This window comes from Daucus carota, chromosome 9 (genome assembly GCF_001625215.2).
Source record: "Daucus carota subsp. sativus chromosome 9, DH1 v3.0, whole genome shotgun sequence".
Lineage (NCBI taxonomy): Eukaryota > Viridiplantae > Streptophyta > Magnoliopsida > Apiales > Apiaceae > Daucus > Daucus carota.
The window spans coordinates 32773340-32789284 of NC_030389.2; the positions used below are offsets into that span (position 1 = coordinate 32773340).

Genomic DNA, 15945 nt, shown 5'->3' on the forward strand with positions numbered 1-15945 from the left:
TTGTATTATAACCCCTCTATATATCTCCTCTGAGTTATTCACATCTTATTACAACAACCATTTCAAGTTTCAACAAGTACTAGGGTTGTGAAGTTATGTCAAGTGTTAATTTGTCAGGGTCTAGTGAAGAAGAATCAGAGCTTAGAAGAGGACCATGGACTTTTGAAGAAGACTCTTTGCTAACTCATTACATCACTTCCCATGGTGAAGGCCGCTGGAATGTCTTGGCTAAATCTTCAGGTAAATACCTAGCTCACATGCCCGTCTTTTAAGGTCTCGAGTTCTGATACCATGTTAAATTTGATACCATGTTAAATTAAGGTTTATTCGAGATTTCTAATTATAGAGTTTTTAGGTTCTAGGATGAGGGCTTCATATGTGTGTGTGTTTTCTGATTTGTGTAATTATTTTTCAGGATTAAAGAGAACTGGGAAAAGTTGTAGATTGAGATGGCTGAATTATCTGAAACCTGACATAAAGCGTGGAAATCTTACTCCACAAGAACAACTTGCTATCCTTGAACTCCATTCCAAATGGGGTAATAGGTTAGTAATCTACATATCTTGAATTCTTTATCTTTATGGTGAAAATTTTGTATATCTGTTTAAGCCCGAATTTGATACCATGTTAAATTGAAAGTTCCGTAGAAGTTTTACTTTCAGAATTTTGAAAGCTCTCTGATGAGGGCTTCATATGTACATAAATTATGATAGAAGTTGGCTTAGGTATGTTAAATTTTGGTTAAATCAGGTGGTCTAAAATAGCAGCAGAGCTTCCGGGAAGAACTGACAATGAAATCAAGAACTACTGGAGAACAAGAGTGCAAAAGCAAGCAAGGCAGCTCAAGATAGATTGCAATAGCAAGAGGTTTCTTGAAACCCTGAAGCATTTCTGGATGCCTCGATTAGTCGAAAAAATGGGCCAAACTTCATCACAATCACAATCCTCATCATCGCTTTCCTCCACAACAAACACCCAAAATTCCGAAACCCCGGGACTGCTAACTGTTCCACAACAAGTGAAATACACTCCCTATCAAGCCACAAATGAGAACCCAAGCTCTAGCCATTGTTCTTCAGACTCAATGAAAAAGCAGTCAGAAAAGGAGTGCTACCATGTGGACATTGACAATTTTAATGTGGAGGATTTTATGTCTGGTGATATTTTGATGCCTGATTGCCAAGTAGAGGCTATTGATTGGATTAACAGTGAGGATGCAGCTACATATTGGAACATGGATGAACTGTGGGAGTTAAAGAAGTAGAAGAATCAAATCAAACCGATATAAATTTTAGCTGTGCGGTTAAAGGACTCAGAAGTATCGTGTCTGTCAGAAAGTCGAACGATCTATAGAGAAGGAGGTAAAATTTATAATATCTAGAGACTAGAGTCACTAGCCTAGCCTTGGTAGTATTAAGGGGGCAGGGGCCCCTGTTATGAATGTAATGCAGATGTTGGTACTAGGTTCTATCAAGTGGTTGCAGTAAAACGGTAACTGTGCAGAGGTGAATTTTAGTAAGATGAATATGTAAATTGCAGGTTTTGATGGTAATTTCCTCTGTTTTTGTTATCTGTTTCCACTATAAAGATCATAGGTGTTGTCAGTTCAAGTGAAGTGAGCCTCTGAGATGACAAGTTGATGGAACTAGAAGATATAGTGTGTAGATATCATCATCTTCACATTTCAGATGAATATGAGTTTATTCTAATTATGATTAGTTATAGCCTGTTAAAAACAGGAAAAGATTAAGCTATGTAAACCTGTTGTTTAACACTCTTTTTTTGGTATAAATATATTCTGCTCACTGCTATACTTTAAGTAAAAATCAAATCTCTTTTATCGATTCAGTTATTACCAGAAATTGTTTGTAGAAGTGTTGAAACATTAATTAATCTATGTACTTGGGATTTAGAAAGTAACCTTATAAAAAGTCTTTTTGAAAGCGTTGCAGTTCAAGTGTTCAACTGCTTCAAAGTTAATTAAAATACAAAAGCATTGTAGTTATAATGATTTCCGGAATATTATTAAAATATAATTTTATTAATTTTAAGAATTGTTTACAAAAATTTAAAATGCACGTATCGCCCGTAAGTGCACAAGATCACCGGAAACAATACTTTGTAAAATTTCGAATATAAGTGCTATATATATCAAAAACCTTGTCAACCCAAAGACTTTGAGTTTTTTTTTTGTTAAATAACTTTGAGTATTTTAAAAAGTAGTGCTATAAATACTGGCTTTAAAACTTGTGCTTTTCGCTTGAGCTAATTGTGCTCCACATTACTTTTATTTAAATAAGTCATGAGACCCCTATGAGAGACTTAGAGCAAGTCCAACAGCTGCCCTATTTGGTATCCAAAGTCATAATATAGGGCATTTGATGAAAAAATTTGATCCAACGATGTCCTAGTGATGCCCTATATCACTAGTATATCACTAGGACAACCCATTCAAGCCCTATTTTTGAGGCTCTCTCTCCTTGCCCTATCCCATATTTTATAATAAATTTTTACCAACACTCTCTTTCTCTCTCTATTTTATATTATGTTTTAATGATGAAAGTGAACTTTTAATAATAAATATTAAACATATAGTGAAAATAAGGCACATTGTTGGAGTTAAAGTTAGTAGAATATGTCCTAAACTACTAGAACATAATTTTTTATATTATATTTAGGGCTCCAACTAGGACACTGTTGGACTTGCTCTTAGACCCTGCTCTGAGTATTTTTAGGAGAGAATGCAAATGAATTTTTAGGAGAGAATGCAAATGAATGTATGTGAAAGTATATTAATTTTCATTTTCATCTCATTTTTAGGGTGAAACTATGTTATAATTATATCCATTTTTACTTGTTTTTATCACTTTAAAAAATTCAGAAACACAAATAGGAGCGAAGTTTATATAATTTTCCTTCTCTTCACTTGCTTTTCTATCTGTTTATAACTCGGGAGTATTAGAATTGTAATCGTCTGAAACTTGAGTGAGTTATTTTATCAGATCTCCACCAGCGGTCTGAAACCATGATAATGGATTTAATTTTTAACTATTTATGAACAAAAGAGAAGAAAAACGAGCTAAAAAGGAGTCCTTAAAATAAAGAAGTCTTTGTAAAAAGCTACAATATATTCGAAACTGGAACACATGACGAACGTGCCTCAAGTCTCTTAACCATTTTACATTGACTTCCAAATATTACAAGAACAGGAAGTAAGCACAAGTCAAAGTAAATCCTTGCTGATCTGTTCCATATTATGCCGCAGACTCGCACCACAATCTTTAATTTACCGACAGAACGAGTAACTTAAATTTTACGTTTGTTTCAAAAAAACTTAAATTTTACATAACATCGGTGAACTCGATAGATTCCAGGTTCGATTCTGGCTCGATTATATAATCTGTGGCGTTCCAGGTTGAGGCTACAAGATTAGATCATCAAAGCAATTAGATACTCCCCCCATTTCCAATTATAGTCCAATTCTTCCGTCATTATCGCTAGCAGGCAATTACGTGAAGAGACTCCTTTCTTTCGATAACCAAGTAGTACTATATTATTATTCTTATTCTGTGATCGGATAGCCCAGTGGTTAAGGGTTTATCCTCTGTCGTCCCAGGTCATGGGTTCGACTCTGGCTCACCCGAGAATATCTTCGAACAGATACTCACTTTGTAAGGCTATAAGCCATATTAGTCAAAAAAAAAAAAACTTTTTTCTCCCATGTCTATTTTTCAACAAAGGAAACGAATTACTTCTTATTTTCAATTTTTTTGGTCAAATAAAAGCATTGGAACTTTGAAGAAGTGACGGGAAAAACAAAACTTTGAAATAAGAATGTAGTCCTATGATATGAATTTTCAAGGCACATTATAGAAGAAAAAAAAGAGTTGGAGAATCATTACAAAATGAAGCTTCTATCACACTAGCAATTGAAAACTAGAAGACTTGGAAGAAGATGCATTGCTTCCTGTGCTGTGTACAATGTGGAAGACTTCAGACACTGAAAAATATGGCATCGTTTTCTCATCTGGATGGATAAACTACAGTTTAGACAACTAAAATTGATACGGTACTAAATATTCGGATAACTAAGTTGGATTCGGGTCGAGTAAACAGTCAATTTCAGGACAAATTAAACTTATTCGAAATATGAAATTGAAAGTTTAAGGAAATTATTTTCTAGTTCTGGGCCAGTTTAAAGTTGATTCAGTCAATTTTGAATTTGGTAGCAAGTCAGGTTTTGGGCCTTGTCTGATAATGCCATCCATTGCACTTCATCCTTCAGTATTACTCCCCTATTCCAAAATAATAGTCGCTTTGATTTTTTGCACGTGATTTAAGGTTTAAAAAAAACACACTTTGTTCTTTTTCGTGCAACTTTTCATCAGAAGTGAAACTTGAACCAAAGGGTTCAACAGGATGAGAGGTTCTCTATTGAATCTGGCAATCTGTAATATAATCTGATATATTGACATCACCGTTTGTGCATTGTAGCATCGGCTGTATCACTAATTCACCATCAACCGTGAACTGTCATACCTAGTGGCTTGTAGATTAGTAGCATCAGCTTCAAAAGAGCTTCTGCAATAAGAAGGCGTTGCATGTTTATTATTTCTTGTACTTTTACGGTAGAAATTCTTTAAATTAATATTCGGTAAATTAATAAACTTTTTAAAAAAATAAATTTGTCCGGTTCCGACCTGGACCAATGTAAAAAATTGAAAATTTTGATAAAATAATAAGATAATAATTTTTTGAGAGCTCTCTGTATAATTTTCGGTCCCAAAAAAATCATAGATTAATAATTCATATAAATTGGAAAGTAATATATTACACTCTATTGATATATGATTCAATAGTTGTCTATTCTCCTTTTAGACTATGGTTATACTTAAACATATTCATGTAATTTATATATCCCAAACATGATTAAGAATACATTGAACATATTTATTCGTCTTGTTTACATCAGAGCACTTCAAAAGTCATTGTTGATTTCCAATACATATGAACACAGTAGTTACTAATTTACGTTGAGTCACAAGATTCGCTACAATGTGTCATTGTTGATTTCCAATACATATGAACACAGTAGTTATTAATTTACGTTGAGTCACAAGATTCGCTACAATGTAATTCTATGAGGGATAGATTAATTTGCCTTTTTATATGGTATATTAATTTATATATAGTATGCTTTTTTGTTTGGCATGTATTGTATAATTGGTTTTCTAAAAACTCTTTACATTAATAATTATTAATTTATTAATAAATTAATAACTTTTTAAATTAATAAATTTTTCCGGTCCTGACATTATTACTAATTTATAGAGTTTGTAGTGTAATTGACTTGACTTCCTTACCCAGTTATCTCCAGATTAGAAGGTTTTAAAATCAAACTTGGAACATAAATTTTGTACACTGCTCGGGTTTTTAGTTTCTTAAACAATTCTCTTTTATAGAAGATTCACACCGTTGACAACTCGAATATTACCTGATCTTTCAAACTGGAAGTTGTCTCCAACTGCAGCATTATGAAGTGTGGGAACAGACAGGGTAACTGGGGGGTTAGATCGCCAAGCCAGTGATGTGCTGAGTACTCAGACCAGGAATTTAGACTCAGAGCATGAGTATCTAGCAAGTAGCAACTGATGCAAGTCATTATCATGTGCCATATTCACTATCATCATCCCCAAATTATTAAGAACCCTTTCCACTGCATAGATCAACAATTCATTTGAATGCAGAGCAAGAAACTAACTACAGACACTGTCGACGTCGTTAATGAAGTGTGACTAAGGTTCCTTATACTACAAAGACTTGAAATTCAGTTCCATACTCGGACAATGCTGAGTTCAGAAGCTCGCTCACCTAATAAAACATATCGACAATAAAATGAACACAAGAAAATTGTTGAAAATAAAAACTAGAATTATAACTATAGAACAAGATAGCAATTGATATGTACAAGAGCGGAACTCTCTCAAGAACTACATTGTACTTCTTCTTGTTATATTTCTCCTTGTACCTCTAAAAAGAGATTACATGCCATATTTAAAAACAAACGTACTTGACTCCTAATAGTATTCTACTATTTTTCTAATAAATCTCCCAAAACAAGATAGACTCAATATCTCCTACAAACTCTCTCTAGAACTCCAACAAACATCCAACTACTTCAATCTTAAATTAATCCTCCAAATAAATAACTAAACAAATAATAATAATAACTAAATTTAAGATTATTCCAACAAAAATAACTTAAACGAGCATGCTCGACATTAAAATAAACATATGAACTCACCAATTACCTTGCGCTCTGGCATCATGGTACTGGACTACTGGTGATATTCAAATACGGGTATGCCAGTGCAGTCCATGAGGTTGGTAAACGCCAAATGCATCCAATAACTGATTGTAAACCAAGTGCATCCAGTAACCGATACTGCGAAACACATTGTGTATTAAATTCAAGTGTACATAGCCGCATCAAAAAAAAGCAGAGTAAATTTAAACAAAAGAAAAAAAGAAAAAAAAATATTACAGAGAACTAAAATAACCAACAAACCAATTAAATGCCTCTACAAAGATAATGATCAGGCTCCCCTATAATTTACAAAAAGTAATATATGATTAGTGCACCACAAGATAAGACAATATTATTCGTAACGTTGTAGTCTAGTGGATATCTCTCTTCTCAGGTAACAAGTGGACGAAGATTTAAGCTTAGAAATTATTAATATCATGAAATCAACGTAGCGTAATGTGCATGACAATTGATTCAGATTTCCGAACCAAATGTAAAGTAATACCATTATCTTTATTAAACATATTCCGAAATTCCAAAATTCCAAAAAACAAAAACCTGTAACAAGGGATCCGCCAAGTAACATATAGCCATGATGAATTCACCTTCAATGCATTGACAGTCACCGAATTGCTTTCAATATGATATGTCAATCTCCAAATGTTAGCTGCAGGTGCATGAATCGGTAGCTAACTTGAAATATTCCTCTGCTTAGAGGGAAGATTGAATATGGATTCCTATCTTCTGGTTACTCTGGTCACAGAGTTTCTTAGACATTTATTTTTTTCTACATTAGAGAATCTCCGATAGCCTCTCTATAGTGGCTCTTGCTTGCTCCAATAGGCTTCTAGTCACTCTTAAATTTACTAAGGGTCGTTTGGCTGGGCTTAAAAGAAGTGACTTATTGCTTAAAACAAAGAAGTGGATTATAAGTGAAAAATTGGTTTCGACTTGTAAATTGTAAAAAGTGTTTGGATATCGTGGCTTATAAATTATTTAGTGTTTGGATAACTCGACTTATAAGTTAGTATAGTTTGATAATATTGTAATATAATTTTGTTTTATTTTGTTTAAATAAATAAACTATAATAATAAAAAACTTTTATTATTCAAATTATGATAATACAAAATCTTATATCATATAAATATCTTGTAATTAATTTCACGAGAAAAGAATTTTATTGTTAAAGCAGATTGATTTGGGACAAGCTGCCAGCTTTAATTTTATCATGTAATGATCATTGTGTTTTGTATGTCATGCAAGTATATAATTATGAAAAATTCGTATAAGAAGCGCACAAGAAGCTGCACTTCAAAATAAGTTAGGAAAGCAGGCTTTTTTTGAGAGCTTCTCAAGACCAAGTATAAGCGCTTCACGTGTTTTACCAAACACTCCCACCAAAGCAGAAGTCCACTTCTCTATTAAAAAAGCTGAGAAGCTTGTTACCCAAACACCCACTAAATTTCTCTTCTCTCTCCTCAATTTTAAGAGCTAGTAGTCCCTCTTAACGCAACTAGATTTATCTGCATAAGTACATAACCCTTCTTATAAGCAGCATCTGTAGACAAACTAATACACATGAGGGTCAAAAAATAACAGCCATACCTACTTCTATTTTGACAGACTTTGCTGCTTTTTCTTTATTTTCATTTTTTTATCAGGCTTCTAATAATCTGCAGCAGTTATTTCAACGAGAAATGCATAAAGTTTTGAATCCATGAGTTGCTGTTACATAAATCGAAACATCAACCAAATTGAATTAGGTCTCTACTTCGTACTGGCAAAAGAAAGGAGAGGTTGGAAACTGGTTGACCTTAGCAATTTCTTTAAGCAAACTTTAAACAGACTTAAACCAAACATATTCTCTAGAAACATTGAGTATCAGAAATATACAACAATAACATGAAGGACCGAGACAACGATAACATCAGGGACCGAGTTCTGAGCAGAATTGGCTAAAGCATTAGATTCACTATAGAATTGTTTGCTGATAGACCTATAAAATTGTTGAATAATGTTTGTTGTAGTCCGACACCTTAAGTTTTGCCCATTCTAACTCCAGTGACTTCCCAAAATCCTTTGTAACAACCATCCGGAAACAATTTAGGAAAAAAACCCGTTCTAACTGCATTAGTCGGCTCACACTATTACTACTGGATTATTTCTTTCTACCTTTCATAATGAGAACTATCAACTATGCACATCTTTAATTTCTGTTGTAATGTAAGTATAAAGTACTATAGTTAGACCTACATTTAGTTAAGCAGTTCTTTTCGATGACTCGAGCATTTGCCGGTAATTTAGTAGCAAACTATAACATAGTCACACAGAGCTTATGAGATAGAATCTGTCCACAAGCCTTCTACAATAACAATATATCAATAATTTATCTGTTTTTTCATGATGTGCTAAGTACCAAATTTCATGTAGCTAACTCGTTCTGATTGGCTATTATATATTAATAATAATGGATTCCCTGCATATACAAAAGCTCCACCAATCTAGGGATGGGCACGGGGGCACTTCGGGGTCGGGGAGTACTATCCCCGCCCCCGATCCCCGAATTCAACACTCATCCCCGACCCCGCCCCGAACCCCGAACAGGGATTCTTTTCCTCCCCGATCCCCGCCCCCGAACGGGGAACGTGGATCCCCGCGGGGATTCGGGGAATTTTAGTTTTTAATAAAAAATAATAATTTTATAATATATAATATATTTTTTCAATAAAAAACAAACTACTAACTCATAGTACACTAATAGAATGATATTATCTCATATTTTTAACATCAAATCATATTAAACTTGATTTGTAATATAAATAAATGATAATTTTAATATTATTAAATATATTATATTACAATATAATAATAATCGATCAATAAAAATAAATATTATTTTTTAAAATTTTAATAATATTATAAAAGGTATCTATTTTTAATAATATATTTAGTATAATATATATAAATATATTATTATTTACATATAAATATATTATTATTTACATATATATACAACCGGGGTCGGGGATCGGGGCGGGGAGATATAAATCCCCGACCCCTCCCCGATCCCCGAATTTTTTATAAACTTTTCCCCGTTCCCCGCCCCGACCCTGAAATATTCCCCGAATCCCCGACCCGAACGGGGCGGGGATCGGATCGGGGTCGAGCGGGGCGGGGTGAATGCCCATCCCTACACTAATCAGAACAAACTAAACATGTGTCCATTAACACACACTAGCTAAACCCATAATTTATATTCGATATCGATAAATTAATAAACTCAATCGGCCAATGAACCGAGATTTAAGCCTCTATGTCAATTCATATACAGTACTTGATACTTGGTCATCAATCATGTACGTAGAAGTTGAAGGTGATGCCAAATGGGTCGTGAATGACAATGTGATAAAAGAGATAAAGTAACATGTTTTTGCCCCCAAGCCCCAAAAATATGATTTTTTCCAGCCAAGACGGACACACCAATTTCTGTACTATTCCTTCCTCCACGTTCTCTTTCTTATTCACTTGCAACTTTTAAACCTCTCTAGCTTACTTACAAATTCTCAATACGTTTCTAATCTTAACGCTAATCAACAATACGTTTCCAATATCAACGTTAATCAATATTGTTGGTTTCACCCATATTTTGTTTCTAGCACATATCAGTTACTTACCAACCTATCTATGGGCTCTTCTTGCTTTTGTTGGATTATTATCAGGGACGTTACTTTTAGTATATATGATTGGGTATTTTTGGTAGATTTATTTATCGAAAATAAGAAACATAATTTCGCATTCTGGAATTTTTTTGGTATAAATATTTAAAAAGTATATAGATATTTTAGAAATAAGTACCTAATTTAAGAGAGAATTGTATATTTGTGTGTATTTTCTTCAAAAATAAAAATTTAACCTGAATGGTCATAAACGGAACGGAATTATCATCCCATCATTTCTCAAAATCTGACATGAATAATATGAATAAGTTGTTTCATTTCTAACTTATAAGCACGAAACTACCCGTCCCATCGTTTCTTTATCCGTTCAAGTAAAAATTTTGTTCTGCTCAACTATTTATGCACCAAATTCCCCTTCTATACGCTGCTTTCGGTGCTGCAATTCAATCACTTCTCTCTTTATCCCCTCTTTTCCCCACATCACTAGTCACCAACCTCACCAATGTAAAAAATACCCAAATGTCACTATGCCCCAGAAGTTTGTACTTGGAACATGCCATCACATAACAAACATACCCTGATCAACACATCTCTCAAATTCTCTCCTTATCATCTTCTTTAAAACCAAAACCTGACACTTATTCTTCTCTCAACATCACTACTCACCTTTCTTTTCTAATGCCACCACACCTTCCATACCTTAAACAATGTTTTTCTCTGCCTAATTCTGAGAAGAATGGGAATTATGGCAGCTGAGATATGCTCAGAGATTTCAAGTCCAAGAATTTCGTTCTCGTATGATCTCAATGAGACAGAGGAGTCTCTCCCTGCTGAATGCTGCCACCGCAGATCAGATGCACTGCTGCTAGACTTCAGCACTGACTTTGATTTCTGCATTAGTGTTAATAACTTCCACCAAGATAATTTATCAGCTGATGAGCTTTTTTCAGATGGAAAAATTCTTCCTACTCAGATCAAGAAAGTGAAGAGCATTACTCTAGATTCGGATACTCATCGATCAAAGCCTTGTACAACTAGCCGCGTGGGACTGAGAAGCGGGAATGTGAATGATGAGACCAAGAAGAAAAGGCTAAAGGAGTTTTTATTCGAAAGTATTGAGGAAGATAAGCCTGCATCCAAATCTTTTTGGCATTTTAAGCGAAGCACTAGTCTAAATTGTGAAAATAACCGGAGAAATAAAGGACTGATTGGTTCTTTACAGGTTCTTGGTCGGAGCAATTCAACTGGTTCTGCTCCGAATTATTGCGAGAAAGAATCACATGTCTCTAGGCACCTGTCACGTGTCATATCTTCTCTAAATAATATGCCAATTTAGTGGCCTGCAGTATTTCCAAGTAGTGCCCCTCATATGTTGAGCTGGCAAGGTTGTTAGGTTGTTATGTCCTATTTTGTCTTGTCTACTAGTCTCTCTACATATAGACAATAGCCTGTAATGTTAAGGCAGACTGGTTTGTTATTACTCAGTGAGTATTATTGCCTTCTTGGCCTTTCTTCAATGGTGAATTCATATTGAGCCTATTCTCGTATATTTACTCTTTATGGTATCAGAGCCACCCATTGTTAAGATAGGTCAAGCTTGCTTTTGTTTCCAGTTCTCTGTCTAAACAGTCTTGTGTCTTTCACCTCTTCTTGTTCTTGCTTTCTTGTGTCTGTGTCAACATGTCTTCTGGGAATAGAATCCCTCTCCAGGATTTGGTTAATCCGTTGTATCTACACCCATCTGATGGTGCAGCATCTGTGCAAGTTGAAAAGCTCCAAGGTTCGTCCGACTACAGATCTTGGAAAAGAGCTATGGAAATCAACCTAGCCTCCAAGAGAAAACTGGGTTTTGTCACCGGGACTGTGCCCCGTCCTTCTGATCTTGTTCAAGCTGAGCTTTGGGACACCTGCAACAATATGGTAATCGCTTGGCTCACTCATAATGTCTCCCCCTCTATTATGAAATCTGTGATGTTTATGACCACCGCTTTTGATATTTGGTTGAATCTTGAGACTCGTTTTCAGTTAACAAATGGGTCTAGAAAGTATAAAATCAATAAAGAAATTTATGAGTTGAGACAAAACACCCTGTCTATAAATGAATACTACACTGCTATGCGTGCCCTGTGGGAAGAGCTAGACACCCTAAACACTTTACCTGTTGTCCCAAACCCTACTGATGAAGTCAAAACCCTGTTAAATGTCATTTCGTCTCAACAAGAAGAAAGTAGGCTGTTTCAGTTTTTGAATGGTCTTAATGAAGCCTATAACCCTCAACGTAGTCATTTCTTGTTGTTGACCCCCTTACCCTCTGTTGAGGTTGCCTCAGCTGCTTTACAGCAAGAAGAAGCTCAACGAGAGCTCTTAAACTTAAACAAACTAGACCCTGAAACTGTTGCCCTGTTTTCCAAATCTAACCCTGTCAAATTTGATAAACCTCTCCTGTGCTCTGTTTGTGGTGGTAGAGGTCATAAAAGTGATACTTGTTGGGATGTTGTTGGATACCCAAAGTGGCACTCTAAACATGGCCAAAACAACACCCCCACTGGCTCTAGAGCTAAGTCCACTTTTCAGTCTAATAAACAGTTCTCTGGTTCTAGGCAAAGAAACTTTAAACTTGCAGCTACAGCTCAGATGTCTCCAGGTCAAACCTCCACTTCCGCTTTTACACCAGAACAGTTGGCCCAGTTGGCTCAACTGTTGCCACAATTATCCTTGCAACAAAGGGGCTCCGATACTGAGGAGGAGTTGGAACCACCGTTTTCTGGCATGCTTTTCTCTGGCTTAACTAAAGGTGTTGCTGTCGACTCCTGGATCATAGACTCTGGGGCCACTGATCACATGACCCCAGACTATGAGCATCTGTCTCACCCTGTTCCTCTTAGCAAGCCAACTCAGATCAACTTGCCCACTGGTGACACTGCCATCATCTCTCATCAAGGCACAGTCAAATTAAACACTGGCTTGACATTACACAATGTTCTCTGTGTGCCCTCCTTCCAACATCGGTTGTTATCCGTGCGAAAGCTGATTGCTGATAGTAATTGCCAAGTCCAGTTTTACAGTACTCATTGTGTCATACTGGACAACTGCTCGAAAGAAATTATTGCTGTGGGAAAGGCTCATCAGGGCCTGTATTATCTCATCGATCATTTGTCTGGTAATGTTGATCAGGAATGGATAAACTCCATTTCACCAAAATGCAATGCTAGCAGCTCCAAGGAGGACCTCAAGGCAGCCTCAGAATTTGACAAATGGCACTTGCGCCTTGGTCATGCTTCATCTGCCAGATTGAAACTTATTCCATGTGTCAAGCCCTTCGTGCAGCAACAATCTAAAATCTGTGTCACGTGCCCAATGTCGAAATTTACTCGACTTCCATTTCCCTTGAGTGATTCTCATGCTAAGACCCCATTTGATCTCATCCATATAGACATATGGGGTCCCTACAAAGTCTGTACACGGGGAAAATTTAAACACTTCCTGACTATTGTTGACGACAACACACGCACCACCTGGGTTTACCTGCTGCAGTATAAATCAGATGCTCTGTCTCACCTTGAATCCTTTCGCCAATATGCTCTGAATCGTTTCAAAGGTACAATCAAAGTTATAAGGTCTGACAACGCTCTTGAATTTGATGACGTCTCTTGCAAACAGTTCTTCCACAAATATGGGATCACTCATGAAACTTCTTGTGTTCGAAGGCCGCAACAAAACGCCCGAGTGGAACGCAAGCATAGGCATATCCTTGAAGTGGCTCGCTCCTTGCGATTTCAGGCTGCTGTTCCTTTACAGTACTGGGGAGAATGCGTAATGGCTGCAGTCTATATCATAAATAGGTTGCCTACACCAGTATTGGGCAACAAAACTCCGTATGAATGTCTTTTCAATGAGCCACCAGATTATACTGAATTGAAAGTCTTTGGATGCCTTGCCTTCGCTTGCAATCCAGAAAAACCAGGGGACAAGTTTGCAGCACGAGGTGTTCCTTGTGTATTTCTGGGTTACCCATGTCTGCAAAAAGGTTATCGACTCCTCAACTTATCTACCATGCAAACCTTTGTTTCTCGTGATGTCCTTTTCCATGAACTGGTTTTTCCATTCAAAACAACAACTGGCAGTGTTGCGCCTCGAGAACAACAATCAACTATCAGCCCTGCAGCCTATGAAGACTATTACCCCTATCCTGGTAACAATGTGCTCGATGACCAGTCACATCAGCACAGCCCTTTATCATCCTCTGCAGATGATACAAAGGAAGAGGCACCTGTGGTGCGCAGGTCTACCAGATCACGTGTTGCCCCTATTTGGCACCAAGATTATGTTACCAATGCCTCAATCAATGCTGTGACAACGACATCTGTGAACCCTACCTTTGCCTGTTTTTTGTCAACACTCTCTCAAACCAGTGATCCTGTTTTCTTTAAAGAGGCAGTCAAACATGAAACATGGGTGCAAGCCATGAATACCGAACTTGCAGCCTTGGAACAAAACAACACCTGGGACATCATGCCTCTGCCGCCAGGTCAGCGAGCTATAGGATCAATGTGGCTTTTTAAGACAAAATTTAACCCAGATGGCTCAATACTGAAGCACAAAGCCAGACTAGTCATACTGGGTAGTAAGCAGCAGTATGGGCTAGACTACCATGAAACTTTCGCACCTGTGGCAAAAATGACCACAGTACGTACTTTGCTTGCTGTTGCTGCGATGCAAGAATGGCACACCATCCAAATGGATGTGACCAATGCCTTCTTGCACGGAGATCTTTCTGAAACGGTGTATATGACTATGCCGCAGGGTTACACTCATTTGGGCTGCAGAATCACACATAATCAGATCTTGGGGCTCCCTGATAAATCTCCAACTCGTCTTGTCTGCAAGTTGAAAAAGTCCCTATATGGTCTGCGTCAATCTCCTCGCCTGTGGTTCAACAAATTCTCCACCACTATTCTGCAGATGGGCTTCATTCAATCCAAAGCCGACTACAGCTTGTTCAGCCTCCATTCTGAGTCCACGATCACAATCATCCTGGTTTATGTTGACGATCTTTTGATTTGTGGCAACTCTACATCCTCCATCTCTGATCTCAAACAACTACTGTCAAGATCTTTCAACATGAAAGACTTGGGACCAGTCACTTATTTCCTGGGTATCGAGATAGACAGGTCTGATGCCGGCTTCTTTCTCTCACAGAGGAAATATGCCTCTGATATACTTCTTGAATTTGGAATGACAAAAGCCAAGCCACTACACTTGCCTATGGACATCAAACTGAAGCTGACTGCAGACATGGGTGATGTGCTTCCTAACCCGTCCACATATCAACGCCTAATAGGTAAATTGATTTACCTCACTATAACTAGGCCAGATATTGCGTTCTCGGTACAGATTTTGACACAATATATGCAGAAACCCACCACTGTTCACATGCAGAATGCTAAACGCTTACTCAGATACATCTCCGGTACTGTAACTCAAGGCATTTTGCTGGCCTCATCTTCAGCTGCTCAGTTGACAGCTTATTGCGACAGTGACTGGGCTGGGTGTGTTTCTACCAGAAAATCTACGTCTGGATTCTGCATTTTTCTCGGTGATTCACCAATCTCTTGGAAGACGAAGAAGCAAACAGTGGTTGCTCGGTCCTCTGCAGAGGCAGAGTATCGCTCTATGGCCCTTACAGCTTGCGAAGTAACTTGGCTGTCCTCTCTCTTGCATGATCTGGGTTTGAAGAATCTTCCTCCTGCTGTTCTGAAATGCGACAATCAGGCGGCCTTGTCTATTGCTGCGAACCCCGTCATGCACGAGCGCACCAAACATATCGACATTGACTGTCACTACATTCGTGATCAGATCAAAGCAGGCACTCTTGTTACTCAGCAAGTCAAATCTGTGGATCAAATAGCTGACATTATGACCAAGATTCTCCCGGTGAAGCTGCATGATTCTCACAAAGA

The 15945-nt window shown here is 37.0% G+C and overlaps 2 protein-coding genes across 2 annotated transcripts; both read left to right on the top strand.

Annotated features, from left to right (window-relative positions):
* Window position 1: 1 nt before the first annotated feature.
* Window positions 2–1570, top strand: LOC108200913 (transcription factor MYB62). Its single transcript, XM_017369186.2, has 3 exons — window positions 2–240; window positions 416–545; window positions 751–1570. The coding sequence occupies exons 1-3, from the start codon at window positions 96–98 to the stop codon at window positions 1262–1264; spliced, it is 789 nt and encodes a 262-aa protein (XP_017224675.1). The 5' UTR covers window positions 2–95; the 3' UTR covers window positions 1265–1570.
* A 9160-nt stretch (window positions 1571–10730) lies between these two features.
* Window positions 10731–11321, top strand: LOC108200745 (uncharacterized). Its single transcript, XM_017368995.2, has one exon. The coding sequence runs from the start codon at window positions 10731–10733 to the stop codon at window positions 11319–11321; it is 591 nt and encodes a 196-aa protein (XP_017224484.2).
* Window positions 11322–15945: the final 4624 nt, after the last annotated feature.